The sequence below is a fragment of the Thunnus maccoyii genome, chromosome 21 (genome assembly GCF_910596095.1).
Source record: "Thunnus maccoyii chromosome 21, fThuMac1.1, whole genome shotgun sequence".
Classification (NCBI taxonomy): Eukaryota; Metazoa; Chordata; class Actinopteri; order Scombriformes; family Scombridae; genus Thunnus; species Thunnus maccoyii.
In genome coordinates, this window is record NC_056553.1 from 10597115 (window position 1) to 10612598 (window position 15484).

The following is a 15484-nucleotide window of genomic DNA, read 5'->3' on the forward strand; positions in this document are numbered from 1 at the left end:
TTGACGTTTCTAATAGCAACGACTCTATTCAATGTAGTAATTATTCTCTCTTCAGAACTTTCCTCAGAACAGAAACTGGGAAATATGTGGGTAAAACTAAGTTTCTAACTTCACTACTCTAAATCTTCCTTGATTCAACACAGCATGCGGCTTTCTTCTCCAAGCTGCTCGACTACCTAAACCTGGAGCCCTTTGGTGATGGTCCGGAGGTCAAAAGTGGACCACTAGCTCCCAGTGGCCTCCAAAAAACTGTCGGACTGGAGAATGTTCAGAGCCGGACAACGCAGGGTCAAGTTCCTGTAGCCCATCGCTGGGAGGATAAAACCATGTCCTCACCTGCAAAGGAAGGCTCCACCCTGCGTTTAACCAGCGGTGCACAGGTGCCGGACGCACAGGTGGACTCAGAGATCGAAAGGTTGATGCAGGGGATTCAAGCCCCGGCGGGGAAGAAACAGCTGGATGAGCCGCAGAAGAAGGACATGAGAATCAAAACTCAGCTGGTCCATGTCGGGGTGAAGGAGTTTTCCAGCAGAGGGAAGGACAGACACTTTGGCTACATTATAACTGGCTCAGAGTGAGTACGACTGAGATCATAATATGATTTAGTTTATGAAAAATAAGATTATAGAGGAGTTAGTATATAGGAGTATAGGTGTCTTAATATGTATCATAATGAAAATTTTGATTTAAGAAGAAGTATTCTTATCTATTAATATGGGAATATTTGCTACATGAACCTGACTGATCGCAAATGGGAATCTGGATTTCATTAAAGGAATAGATCGACATAAAAATATGAAGCAGTCGGTTATCTTGGCTTAACATAAAGACTGGAAACAGGGAGAAACAGCCTGGGTCTGTCCTAACATTACAAAATCCACCTACCAGCACGTCTAAAGCTCACAAATCAACACATTAAATCTCATTTGTTCTAATCCACACAAAAAAAAATAATGAAAACGACACGTTGTGGTTTTACGGGGAGTTATGTGCTGGACTATTTCTTGGCCGGGAGCGGTAACTTCCTGGTTGCCTGGCAACCTCACGGTGACATCAAGACTCAAGTTGCTGTGTCCAAAAAACAAAACTTGTCATTGTTACACTTCAGATGAATGTGAATGATCAGGTGTCTTTTTAATTAGGTTTGTAAGATAATTTTATTACCTTATTACTGTTTGTGTTTTGCTACGTGTGTGGAGTCAATAATATCTACTTATCCCTATAAAAATAAACTTGAAATAAATAAATAAAAAGAAGAAAATTTAGAGTGTATAATAGAGATACACTGAAGCATCCGTCCTTCATAGTAATATAGATGTAAACTTACAATATATTACTATGAATTCCATTTCTTTTAACTGTATTTATTATACTGTTGACATCAGTGCAGATACTTTAATTATACTGGTCTTCTGAATGATACTTTAATTATATTGGTCTTCTTAATGTCAATAACCTTGGTTGCCTTAGTTGTTGTCCTCAAAGCTGTATGCAAAAAGCAACACAAACAACCATCTACATACCACTTCTCCTTGTTATGTGTTTATTATCAACGGCCTTGATAGCACAGCTTAACGCTTCACATGATAGTTTATTGCCGCACTCGCCAGTTGTTACTGTACTGCTGGACTTGTTTCAAGGCAGTCTCATTTTACATACCTTACCAGCACGCACACTACGTCTGCTTTGTTCAGTTACTTAAAACTGCCTGTAAAGGACGCAATTTCTGTCAAAGCCGCCCACACGTTCACGTCTTAATGGAAAAGGATACAGTAGTTTGAAATCCTGAGTGTGTGCTGTACCTGATTACAATAGCGGGGATGATAAATCCCTCAGTGTGTGGGTATTACTGCACTGTATTACGGCTTTAATGATGATACTTTGTCAGGAAGGGTTGCCAAGTTCCCTCTCTCTCTCTCTCTCTCTCTCTCTCTCTCTCTCTCCTCTCTCACCTCTCACACAGCTCAGGCTCAGCAAAGATAAGTTCCTATCGACTGTCTTCGCCCCTGGCCCTCTCTCAAATCCCTTTATGGCGTTATCAAGTCCAGTGTCAGTTGGTTGTCCTTCACCTGTTCAACAGACGTAGGCTCATATCTTTTCAATCTTTGTCACCTTATTGCTGCACATATAGAAACACAGATTAAGATGTAAACACAATATAGCCGAGTATGTGCCAGGGAGAAGAAACAGGTCACCTTCCGAGTGAAATATCTTCACCTCCTCCGACTGTTGGTCCCCGCCTATCCCCAGCCCACCTACAGTCGGCCTATAGAGGCGTTCGCATTTGCTGCAGACCTCATGATTGCACGGTTGTTATCCGGAGCTCCTTCGCACCCTGCAGAGAGGCTACGCAAACCTGCTTATCTGACAGCTCCTGACATTGTGGTGGTGGTAGTGGGGGGTTTGGGGAATTGGAGGCAGGTGGGGTGTTATGTGAAGGAGGGGGGGGGGAGGGGGGGAGTGGAAGGTATGGATAGAAGAGAAAGAGACAGAGAGAAACCCAAGGGGAAAAGTGCTAGCATCAACAACCAAGTCACTCCTGGAGCTCTCCAGTTGAATTACCGCAGAGGGATGCAAACGTGTCTGGAATTGCTTTGGCGAATCTTTAACTTTCAAAACCCCCTCAAAAAAGTGGAGGGAAAAAAAAAAAGAGCCACCCACTCTCTCAAAGGTGGAGTGAATCAACCACTCATGCACAGCACACCGCTCTGTGTTCTGCCGCTGTTGGAAAAACAGCTGCTGTAATGTGGTGTCAAATGCAGGCTGTAGAAAACAATATCTCAGCATGATTTTTAAGTTGAATATGTCTAATAATTGTAAAAATGTATTTTTTTTTTTAACTCAAGAGGATGTTGAGTATGTAAAACCTCTATAGGACACAAATAAAAATACTCTGGGCTACATGAAATTTGTTCAAAACAAAATTTGAGATTCTGCCGCTTCTTTCATTGTACAATGTCTCATCATGATCCATGACTTTTTGGTGCATGTCACCTTGCAGTCACTTGGCAGTCACAGTGATTCCAGGTTAAGCTGTCAGCAATAAAGTAGCTTTCTGTGTATGTTTGTGTGTGTGTATGCCCTTCTCATTTCCTCCATCCTAGCGCGTTTGGCCTGCAGATTGCCTTTGTTTGGTCTATTTCCTTGGCGATTTACTCTCCGAGTGAGAGAGCAGCCGCAGACTGAGCTGAGATGAGGCATGGCTTTATCAGACCACCATTACACTTCACCTCCATTCCATTTGCACCTTATTATTCTCATCTCACCGTGAGGGCGCGTGCGTGCCCCGGCTGTTTGTGTACTCTGCGTTATCATGTTTTACTTTGAGCGTACGTGCGCGTGAGGGGAAGAAAGTGAATGTGGGCGAAGAAAAAGAAAGATGAGAGGAGGAGAGGGAGAGAGAGGCGCGTCCATATGATACAGCCATTACACCTCATGCAGGTTCCATTTGCACCTTATTGTTTGTCTCATTGCTGGAAAAAAGCAGGTGATTTACCAAGCCTGAAGAGGCAGCTGATCCCTTTTCCCTTGGCATGGCGCTTTGTGTGTGTGTGTGTGTGTGTGTGTGTGTGTGTGTGTGTGTGTTTGTGCATGCCTGTGTGTCTGTCTTCAGGTGTGTACATGTGTGCGGTACATCCATTCAGACAACCGTAGCTTTTGCTTGTGTGCAATGACCCATTTGTGGGTATGAATTGTTGCAGTATCTCCCTAAAAAAATAGCATTTTAACGGCTGAACAGCCGCGTGTATCTTGTATGGGTATGGACCTCCAAACATGACGTCCAGCTGTCTGTGTGTTTCTCCCCCAGCTCCCTCACTACTGACCAGGGCTTGGACCTGATGGAGCGACTGACGCAGAGGCTGAACCTCCACGCCGCAGACCTCACCCAGCTCTCGTACGTACAGACACAGACATCCCGCACACACCCACATTGTCACAAATAATGATTCACCTTGCAGTTTACAAGCCATACATAGCACACAGGATAATTGGACACATTTAAAGCATTTGAAATGCTTTTGTTTTTTGCCTTTGAGCCCGCGGAAAGAGAGTGAAGGTTGCCCAGACGCTGCAAGGACTGTTTGTGTGAAAATACTGTGCCACACTGCCAGAGACTGTAGGCGTTTGTTGTTTTTCTGACCTTTTGGAGTGTTTGACTTCTCACAGGGGGAGAAATCAGGCCTAATTACCTCCAGACACATACTGATGTCTCCATTGTATTCAAAACACTGCCTCGCCACTATTGTCACTGTACGCCTTGTCAAAAAGAGAGCAGTCAAGCCATCAAACGAAAGAGAAAAAAGAGGGAGAAAGGGAAGCAGCAGAGGATGTACAGTGAGCTGGAAATAGAGAAAGTAGTCCTGCAGGAGGCGGTTAATATATTAATGAGTGGGCGAACTGTCCTTGAACCCGGGCTGGTTTGTGCTTGTACCATGGTTCTGCTGTACATTTGGTGTCAGACCATGTAGGAGGTAGAGATGTGTTCGCCTAAGATCTGACAAGCCTTTCAAGGTGCTCCTGCAGGAGAAGTGAAGTCTGGGTGGTTCAGTAACACCCGCAGCATATGAACACCAAAGCCAATGCACTGCAGTCTGCGGCTGCACTGCACTGTAGATACAGAGTATTCCAGCTTGAATATTACGTACTGACAGGGAAAACTGTCAGACGGTATTCTGTATCTGGTATTCAACGCTGAAAATACGCACTATGACCTCAGAGTAAATGCAACCAAGGAGACATTCTGATCTCCATCTTTACATTCAAGCTAGTTTTGACGAGCGAGAACACCAGGATATGTCATCATGCTGGCACTGATTGAGTTAATTTTGTTATTACACCTGTCATTTCACATCACTCATAATCAACTCCTGATGCACATAATGATGAATGTCGTTATGTGGGTGCTGATGAATAGCTAGTCACATTATAGCACTGTCCAATCATTCAGATATCCTTGATCACAGTGCATTAAAGCTGTTAAGCCAGTGTAAAAGCCACAGATAGATGCCTCAAATGAAGCCTCCAAATTGTATTACGCCTCATATTGATAACAGTATTCTATACAGAAGACAAACGGACAAAATGTCCTCTTCGTCGGGCTTGTTTATCCCCGTTCTTTTTCCTTTTACAAGGTAATGAAAGCGCATTGGTGTAGAAATAGCAGAGACGGAGAACGTGACACAAGTTCATTGTGCTCCTTGCTGTGCAGCCACGGCAGGTGAGTGTTTGAAAGCCTCTGTCTGAATATGAGTCGGCTCGAGTACGAGAGCCAGGTCAGAGCACACCGCCCTGCTTCGGGACGCTCTTTCTCGCTCGCTCTGATGAGCCCTGATAGGAAGACGGGGAGAAGAGATACTCAAATATGACAACAGGCAGGCAGAGGAGGGTTTTCAGACAGAGAACATGAGAAGAGGAGGCGGAAGGTTTCGGTGTTACGAAAATTTTCAGACACTCAATACAATTATGTTTGAGCCGACTACTACAGTAATCAGCACAAAATGTCCCATTTTCAAAGGAGGTTTGAAATAGTAGTTTTGGGTGATGATGAGCTGTGAGCAGTGTCGAGAGGAACTAGTCACATGTATCGCCATTACGTAATTAAATAAATGTAATTCTAATATGTGACAGTTACTGAGAAAAAATATGTAATTCAATTACAGTTACCAATCATTATGTTGGTGATTATAAAGGGGTTACATATATATATATATATTCTTTTTGGTAAAAAGCTTATATGTAGAATATAACATCCATTCTGTTGCTTTGCATCTTTTTGCCGTGCAGGAATACCTTGGCGTATTTCTGGACAACATGGACCAGCAAAGTCGGAGACAAATTTGAGTCCAACACCATCAAGAGTAGGATGGCTTACAAGGAGCTGTCTCTACATCTAGACAGGCTCCATGCATTTGGCAGTATGAGCTCAAGTTTTTAGCATTGTTCTTGATTGCGTGAATTTGCACTGCCTCTTGTCTGCCAATCAAGTTGGTGCACATTGCCCTAAGCAACCTGAGTCTGCCATGCCTGCGGCCAGCCGTCCATGTCAAGGCAGGTGGCTATGTCGTCGGACAAGAACGCCTCTCAGTGCTGGAAATGAGGCTAACAGTGAGGTTTACTGCCTGGTTTAGTGCCCAGTTTAAAACATTTGTTAGAAAAGTAATCAAAAAGTAACTTTGATGAAGTAATTAAAATAGTAACATTGCTTATTACATTTTTAATAGAGTAACTAGTAATCTGTAACCTATTACATTTCAAAAATAACCCTCCCAGCACTGGCTGTGGGGATAATATGAGCCTTTTTCAGATGACGTAACTGTTTTACTCATCAGAGGCACTAGGGGGAGTGGGACACACACTCACAGGCTGATCCTGGCACACAGTCGGTGCAGACACACATGCACCCTCTGCCAAGATCCCGCCAACCCGTCTGCACACATACACACTCATCATGTCCCACCAGCAGAGCTAATATGAAGTCCAAGCTTACACATCCGATAACACAGGAGACAGTGTGAAGTCCTCTAGATAGCTTATCTACCATAACTTCATCTCACAACTGTGGTAGTGTTTTTTCCCCGAGTATATTTAAATAAGGTTTGGGGGGGAAAAAAATCATGTCAGTTCAATTTGAGATGCATCGAGATCTCTGGCAGAATTCCTTCAGACAGGGAGAATGGAGGCAGGGGTAAAGATTGTGGAAATATTGACATTTACAAGAGCAAACAGAGCCCAGGTGAAGGCATTAAAGGAGGACATACGGTATTTCTTTTAGAGCCGTGTGGGTGTATGTGTGCGTGTGTGAGCATGTGTGTGATCATGTTCGCAAATGCATCGGTGCATGGCCGGGTCCGTCTGTCCGGCAGCATCGGCTCATATATTGCTCCCGGCTGAGCGAGCGTCCCTGCCTCTGTAGCGGGCTGAGTGATGGTGAGTGGGTCTGGGTCACAGCACTCTGGCAGTCTGATGAATCTCACTCACTGTCACACAGTCTGTCAGAAAGTACACTAAAAATGCACATATAATTTCCAGGATACACCAGTGGAGATATGGTTATGTTCTGTAATGGCTTGGTGATTTAGATCTGGTAGAAAGACATATCAACTTACCATGCATGTTCACAGTCACATATTATAGTCAAGTGTTTGCATCCATCCATCCATCTATAGGTTTGTTATTTTATCCATTAAATACAATATTTCAGAAGCCACTGTTATACTGTGTTGAAACTACATCAGTGTTTGGGCTAAAAGGAATAGTTTGACATTTTGGGAAATTCGCTTATTTGCTTTCTTGCCAAGAGTTAGATGAGAAGATTGACACCACTCATGTGTCTGAGAGTGGTATCTTCTCATCTAACTCTTGGCAAATAAGAGTATTTCCCAAAATGTCCAACTATTATTATACAATATATTACTAGTAAATAAATCTGTTATCAAAATTTACCATGAAGAGACATTTTTCAAGTGTTAAATACTCCTATGAGCATGGGAGTGGACAAGATATGTTTGCTTTATGCAAATGTATGCATTAATTGTTGGAAATCAATTAACAACACAAAACATTGACAAAGATTGTCAGAAACCCTCACATGTACAGCATTTAGCTTTTTAAAAATATACTCAAATCATAACTTATGGCAAACTCAAGCTCAATAGGCAACAGATGGACACATTGGCCAGCTAAATTTTCCAGTACTTCAGTAGTGATTAAATATCACTCTGTGGATCCTTCACTTCAAAAGCACAATGTAATTGTGTCCAACCTCACATGGGAAAAATAAAGGGTCACAAAAACATCCCCTTGTGGCATGGGATAAAACAGGATAATATAAAATAAAACATACAATAAACAAAGTGAGCAGGCAACAGTGGAAAGGGAGTTTAAGAAAGAAAATTCCTTTAGCTCTCCGGTCATCATACAGGTTGTATATCTTTGATACGGTGGTGGTTCTCGGATGCGACCCTCGTCCTCCACAATGTTAACTAGCTGGCAAGCTGTAGCCATCCATTTAGCTATTGCTGTTGAAAGCTTGCTGCTTGTAGGTTTGTCCATGGGTTTCCTTCGCACACTATCAAGCGTGGTTTGGTGCAAGCAGGACGGTTTGGGGCTAACGAGGCTACCTGCATTAGCATTAGCTGTATGCTTTGCTAGCAAATGGTATTTAAGAGTAGCTGTACTCCGGTAGTAACTCAGTTCACATCGACAGTAACTACAAATAACTTTGGTCTTGTCGACAGACCCATCTGACAGGGCTTTGAAGCTGAACTTGCCATTCAAAATCCCTTTTTCTTTATCCATTGTTCCTTGCTAGTTGCCATCCGACTTAATGCTGGAGGGATAAACTACAGGTGAGGCAAGAACAATGTGAAAATCACTTGGCAGACTCTTGAAGCTTCTTTGAGTGATGCAATACAAAACAGTCTACATTAATTTATTATCAGAGTTACATTATCATTGCATCTCAGATAACGTAAGATGCCGTATTGCTGTATTACAAAGCTATTTAAAAATGTAACCTAAGTCTCAAGGGACTGGAACACAGCGGCACAGTTTGTAAAATAGTTAGCTGTGATGTTATGTATATTTTATTTGTAGTAAATGGATTAAAACATGCAAAAAAGAGCTCAATTTTTGTCACTAATACTTGCCAGTGCAATAGGATTATTTTAACCTGCTTTAAATACAAATCAGTTAGTTTTTGATAAATCAGTGACTGTTTCTTGAAAGAAGACAGAAGAAGAAGAGGGAATGCTGTAGAATCAATAAAAAATACTCTTAATTCTACAAAATTATTGAAGCAAGTTGATTTGAGACAGGTTAAGAGTAAATAACAGACAAAGAGTACTTGATAAGATGTGAATCTCATTGCTCATAGTTCTTGTATTCTTAAATTTGGTGACCTGATGCATCTGTCTCCTGCATTCCTCCTTTCATCACACGTGTTCATCATCAGTATCCCAGAAATCACTGATTTAACTTTGACTTTGATAAAACCTGAAGAACATGAGCTCACTGCCACATTCCAACACTGAGAATCACTCTGATTGTCCCATTGGGGAACTACAATTACAGCTCAAAACAAGATGCTATATTTGTTACTGATTGGCCCAGACGGGGTCTTCATCATTCGTGGGAGATGACATGCTAATTGTTGACTTGTTCAGCCCTGTTTTGAAAGACAGCCCTCCCCGGGACTATGAAGTCAGAGTTTATTTGTTCTTTCAGCCATTGAATAGACTCTGTCTGTTTTTAGCCTCTTTGAAAATGCTTTCATTTGGGATTTTAAGAGATTCCAGTAGAAATGAGTATGATTTTTTTTTTCTTTACTCACTGCTTCAAGATACACCTTTTTATTTCTCTGACCACAACCCTTACAGAGCTTGGTGGGATTGTTAGATTTTATTTCATTGCCAACCTCAGGGACCTTAAACATTTATTCTGCTCCAGGGAGAGAAGTCTTTTTGCTGACTCCTGACCAGACAGAGGAGAACAAGAGCAGTGAGTACTGTAGGTGAAAAGAAAACAAGGTGCTCTGCTGATGACTGTACTTTGGTCTTTGGCCAAATTCAAACTGAAAAAGAAAGCGGGATTTGTGATGATTCATTTCTTTTTCAGATATGCAGCAGTTGGTCGTTTTACAGCTTCTCTTCTCATCATTCACATCTTTTATTTGTGACGTAAACATGGCGAAAACTCAAATACAAATGCACATTTTGTTCCTTTTTTGCTCTTTTTCTGCAGTGTCCTGGGCCCTGCGTTGACTTTCAGAGTCGGCCCCAACCCGAAGAATGTGACCACTGCGGATCTGGTTCAAGTTGCAGGTAAGAGCGGTCGATATGTATTTTCTTATATCACACACACACACACTCACACACACACACACTCACACACAATGATCCTGTTGACAACCTTCATTGCAATTCATCTCATTTTTACCAGCCAGACCACTCTGTCACCATGTGTGCTTCAGTAAATGAGAACACAGATTAGTCTCTCCAGATACAGTAGATAGGCCGGTGTTCATCTTGTTCAGACAAACCCCCGTCCCAAAGAAGATTATCAACACTGTGCAATGACAGATGACCATCAATTACTGAGATGATGAGTTTGGCGTGCACACCTCCTCGTTCCCCACACACGCACACACACTCATATACAGTGTACAGGAGAGTTTATTTCGTCTTCTGTTATGTCCAATAGGCTGACAGGTTGAAACAGGCTTGCGCCAGCCAATCAGTTTCAATACAGTATGTACTCCTGTGTGTGTGTATGTGTGTGTGTGTGCCTGCATGTATGCACTTGTTTGATGTAGGCTGATGGAGAGCTGTCACCCGCAGAAAGGAGGTTGTCAGTATGCACTACCTCCGCTCCCCCCTCTGCACTCCGATCGGCCCGGCGTCGGTGTTCGTGCGTCGGATGTGTGTCGATGTCCTTGCTTTGGTTGGAAATGACTTTGAGAAGCACAGCAATACTCCCAACAGTCAATATCATCCAATATCACCCCACTGGAATCAACATGGTGGTGTTGTTATTGGCTGAAATGTGTTGCTGCTCCAGTTTTTCCTGCGCGGCGACATTTTTTGGCACCAACTCGTTTCCTATTAGGGATGTGCTGGATGATGGCTGATGATACAGATTTACCGCAAGAAAGGGGTTGAGCTTCGGTTCAGTGGTTTAGAGTGTGTGTTTTCGCACACGCATGTATCTGCTGGATTACAGTGTATATCTGTATTTATCCCTCACCGTCATCCCACTTTTGTAATGTTTGTTGAACAAAATGATCAAATGAGCAAACATTGCAGCGGCTGTAGATTTATCTCTTCCGCATGAGGTGTAATAATTATACTGTATCATAACATCCTGTCCCCCCCCCCCCCCCCCCCCCCACACACACACACACACACTTCTTCCCTTTTCTACTTCTTCATCTCCTTTTTTCCCCTCCTCCTCCTCTTGTGTGGCTGACTTTGATGAGGTGGCGTGTGGCGAGAGCTAATGACAGGCGTGAGCATGGCTGAAATGTCAGACCAAATGTTAAGTCAACATGATCATCAGCCTGACCCATGTTGATGAATTATGAATATAGCCCACCTGAATAGTGATTAGTGAATGGTGAGACAGAAGGAGCTTATCAAACTACTCATGTTTGGATGCATCGTCTTCATTGCACATCCTGACTGAAGTATCAAAAATGTTAAAAAAAAAAAAAAATGGCGGTCAGAGATAACAGAGTGGTTAAATCCTCAGTCTTTGGAGCAACACGTGGGCCCCCACTGACCTTAAATCAAATCCTGCTAGAGCTTTATCTCCTGTGCCCCCCCCCCCCCCCCCCCACCCACCTACCTTGTTGCCCCCCTTCTGTTTCCACCACAGTGTGAAGTGGAGTGGACTTCCCACTCTCTCTCTCTCTCTGATATTAAAAACAATGTGAAGTGAGTGCAGAAACCGTTAGTTACCCCTTTTAGTGTTTCAAATCCTTTCTCAGTTGCATCACAGCTCCGAATATCTGCATGACATTGACTTCAATACAATATGGCAACGCCGTGGTGATTTCAAAGTGGTTACTAGGTTGTGGAGCAACAGCATGGTTTAAGTGGAATCTGAAAATCAAACTGACACCCACATGCAGTGGCCACCTGGGTAATCCTCGGTGACCTTTGCCTTCTGTGTGACTGTGCATAAACGACGTGGCCTCCTAATGAACTCATCAAAACCCCTGCTGTATTCTGTGCTCAACCTGCTGCTGAGAGCCCGCACAGCATGTTTTATGGCAGCTCATGAAACTAGAAAACCAAAAAAAGTATAGAAGGCTGCAGCAGAATGATGCAACAAACACATTCTTCTTTATAGCTGCTTAATAACCCTTGAAACAGGTATAATCAATCGTTTATCATAAGCATGAGAATGCACAGTCACGTTCAACCTGTATATACATTTGTACTTATTATTCTCAGGAATGGGGATACAACTTATGATTATGACAATTGGCAATTTTCAAGAGCCCAAGGTGACGTCTTCAGATTGCTTGTTTTTTGTTTTGTTTTTTTCTGACCAAATTTGTACATTTGAGAAGCTGGAAGCAACAAATGTTCAGAATATCTGCAGGAACGGATTATCAGAATTGTAGTTTTCCTTTTGGCTAAATGACTGAATGTTTTAGCACTACTCAGGATATTGTGTTTATATTGTTAGGGCTGCAAATAATGATTACTTTCATTATTGTTTGGTCTACATAATGTTAAAAAAAAAGAAGGAAAAATGCCTGTCACAACCTCTGAGAGCCTGAGGTAACATTTTCAAATGTCTTGTTTTGTCTGACCAACAGCCCAAAACCCAAAGATATTCCGCTTTAAATGATATAAAACACAGCAAATCTTCACATTTGAGGGGCTCAAACCAGAGAATATTTGCCATTTTTGCTTGATTAAACAACTGTGAAATGTTATTGATTTTTAAAATCGCTGCTGATTAATTTTCAAGTGGTCGACTAATCGATTCATCGATTGCTTGAGCTTTATTTATTGTATTGTACTGTGTTTACGTTTTATATTTTATACTGCATGTACATTCAAATGCAACAACATGTTTTAGCAGTGTAAACCTTTTACATGCGTTACCTTGACTGTACTCTACAGTGTCTGAAGGAGGTTAATATGGCTCTGCTACATTCTGCTGTCCATCTATCTGCCCATCAGTTCTATTTGATGTGTTCAATGCTCCATTGAAAAGAATAGACAAAGAGACTCGGTTGAAAGGCATGGACAGTATAGAGGAGATTTGATAACTCATTGAAAAGCATCTTTTGGGCAGCAGGTTCTTAGCGGCTGTGTGGTGAAAGGCCTGCTGGGAGGTCTGACTGTATTAGTGGAGGTAGAGGCTCTTGTGTTCTGCTCAACTGGAAAACCGCAGGACAAAGACCCGCACTGCCTAATCCCTGCTCGGCTGCAAAACAAAAGAGAAAGCTGCTGCTTTATCAAAACTACAAGGGATTCTGTGTGTCCGTGTGTTTGTGTGTGCGTGTGCGGATGTGTGCGTGCCTATGTGTGTGTGTGTATGTGTGTGTTGTTTTTTTTTGCAGCTGTGTTCATACTGTGCCAAGAAAATGATTTATTCAATATTTGATGAAGTGGCAGCCAAGCTGTTAAAACCAATGTAGAAATGTGTTGTTTAGGACTCTACTTTTTGCCTTCTTGCCTCCTCTCAATCTCACTGTGATTTCTAAACATGTAAATCACCTTCAGTTGGGGAAATTGGATCTGCCAGGATTGCTTTTGCTCACTATAAAGCAACATTTTGTAGCTGATGATGGATTTGATCCACTCCCTGTTTTCACTGACATGTTTGCACACTGCACAGTGAGTAGGCAGATTTATGTGTAGGACGGGTGTTTTTCCCTCATGAAGTGTCTTTAATTGTGTATAATTGATGATATAGATGTTTTTTAATGGATCATCTTCCATATTCTACAGCTTTTGTTATGATTGCACTTTGTTTTAGAGCTTCCTGTTAAATATACTTGATTGGTCAGCAAGTTCTGTTGGAACTATGAAAATTGATGCCTGGTGATTCGGCCACTGTTGACCAACTGTGGTCAAGGATAATCAGGCCAAACATCAGGGTGTGTGCGTGGATATATGTGTGTTAAGAGAGGCAAGTAGGTGGTGGGTGGGAGCTGGGTGAGGACACTCCTATTGTCTCGGCTGTCACGGCTGGGCGACCCCAGAGCCCCTCGGAGGCCCCAAAGGCCCCAGAGGCCAGGCCACAGCAATGAGTCAACGGGCCCCCAGGCCGTGAGAACCCCGGCCCTGGTCAATGAACGCTGGGAGCCTGGGGACACTGAGAGCAACTGGCTGGGCCATCTGGAGCAGAGAGCAGAGACCCTGACACACGGCTGTCACCCCAGGGAGACATGCAGAGACATGGACACAGACAATGTCTGCGCCCATGTTTCTGCCTCTGCCCCTCACACACACACACACACACACACACACGCACACACACTCACTCACTCACATGTAAGTGACAGCAGAAAAGGGGATCGGGGGAGAGTGAGAAGGAAAATGTTGGTGAGAAAATTCCTGAGTATTTCGAGGCAGAAGACAATGAGAAGTTTGCCTAAAAGCCAAGAGGAGAGACTTTTATACTTTCTGGGAGGATATAAAATGTTCTCCACCCACATGTATGTCTATTCTTTGTTCTAAAAACATAAGAGAGACAGTCTAAATATAACTGGCTTTCTTTTCTATCTTACTCCATTTGTCAGTGTCTGTCTGCCTGATTCTGTCTGTCTGTCTCTTGTCTCTTCTCTGTGGGAAGGCCTGGTACTCTCTCTGATCCGCTTGCAGACACACTAACGCAGACACACACACACACATACCATTACAGACAGAAAAGTGAAAACATGTTAGCTGTGGCTGCATAATGGTGGTAGCTACCATTTGAGTGGTGAGTGGTAGTCTTTTCCAGCTGAGCAGATTAGCATAGATCTCCCACGCAGACAGAGTTGACCTTCACTCTGGCAAACACTTGTCAAAATGCCAATGATAATTAACTGCTCTCTTCGCAAACAGCACAATGGTTTATCCACCTGCATCTCAGGCGTGGAGGATGGCTCCGTGGCGCTCTATACCTGCCTGTTTTCGGACGTACGCTGTTTGCAAAGGTAATATAAGCCGCGGGGGTTCCAATGCGACACAGGTGTGTGGTTGTGTCTGCAGCTTCTGCTAGATACTGTAATATTTACCATTCAGAAGCCAGCAAGCCGCCAGAGGCTAAAGAAGGAAGTGTGAATTAAATTTTTCTGAATGTTATTTTCAATATGCTCATGTCCAGACAGAGTGTTCATACGGCTGAAATGAAATTAGTTTTGTCAGCATGGGATCAAGAAAAGGCATCAAGAAAACCTGTTGTGTGTGTTTTTTAATACAACAGAGCTCCGCGGTGTCTGTGTCGGATGCCTGATTGTCTGTGTGTTCATGCTTTAACATCTGTATCAATGAGCATAGAGGTCAGAAAACAACCCGATTCCTCTCCCTTTCCTCCCTCTTTCCCTCTCTCCCTGGGCACTCTCCTCTTCTCCTGCTCATCACTGACTGCCCTCTCTGGTTGAGTGCTTGAATGTGCTCAGTTCGGTGATCAAAGTCTTCCTCGGTCTCTTCTCCTCCATTGCCCCTGGCTGTGTATGTGTGAGAAAGTGTATGTGTTGTGTCATCCAGCTTCAAACCCAGCTCTCAGTCGTCGAAACTGTCAGTCTCACTATCTCCTTTCAGTCTCAGTAGTACCCTGCCAGGCTCCCTTGCATCATCTTTCCGTCTGCTAGAGGGCACACACACACACACACATACACACATATATATATATATATATGAACACACAAGCATAAACGCACAATGATGCTTATGTGATATGACACATCTCACTTTTCTGTCTTCCTTTAACGTTTATGCATTGTTGATCTCAGAAACTTTCGCTGTCTGTTGCAATA

The 15484-nt window shown here is 43.0% G+C and overlaps 1 protein-coding gene across 3 annotated transcripts in view; it reads left to right on the top strand.

The window, feature by feature from the left end:
* Positions 1-15484, top strand: part of ptprn2 (protein tyrosine phosphatase receptor type N2) — a 149867-nt gene that overhangs the window by 42124 nt on the left and 92259 nt on the right. For all 3 annotated transcript variants that reach the window (XM_042399869.1, XM_042399870.1, XM_042399868.1), the window contains exons 8-10: positions 144-574; positions 3809-3895; positions 9742-9821. In XM_042399869.1, the coding sequence (XP_042255803.1) occupies positions 144-574; positions 3809-3895; positions 9742-9821 (598 nt within the window). The remainder of the gene's footprint in view (positions 1-143; positions 575-3808; positions 3896-9741; positions 9822-15484) is intronic.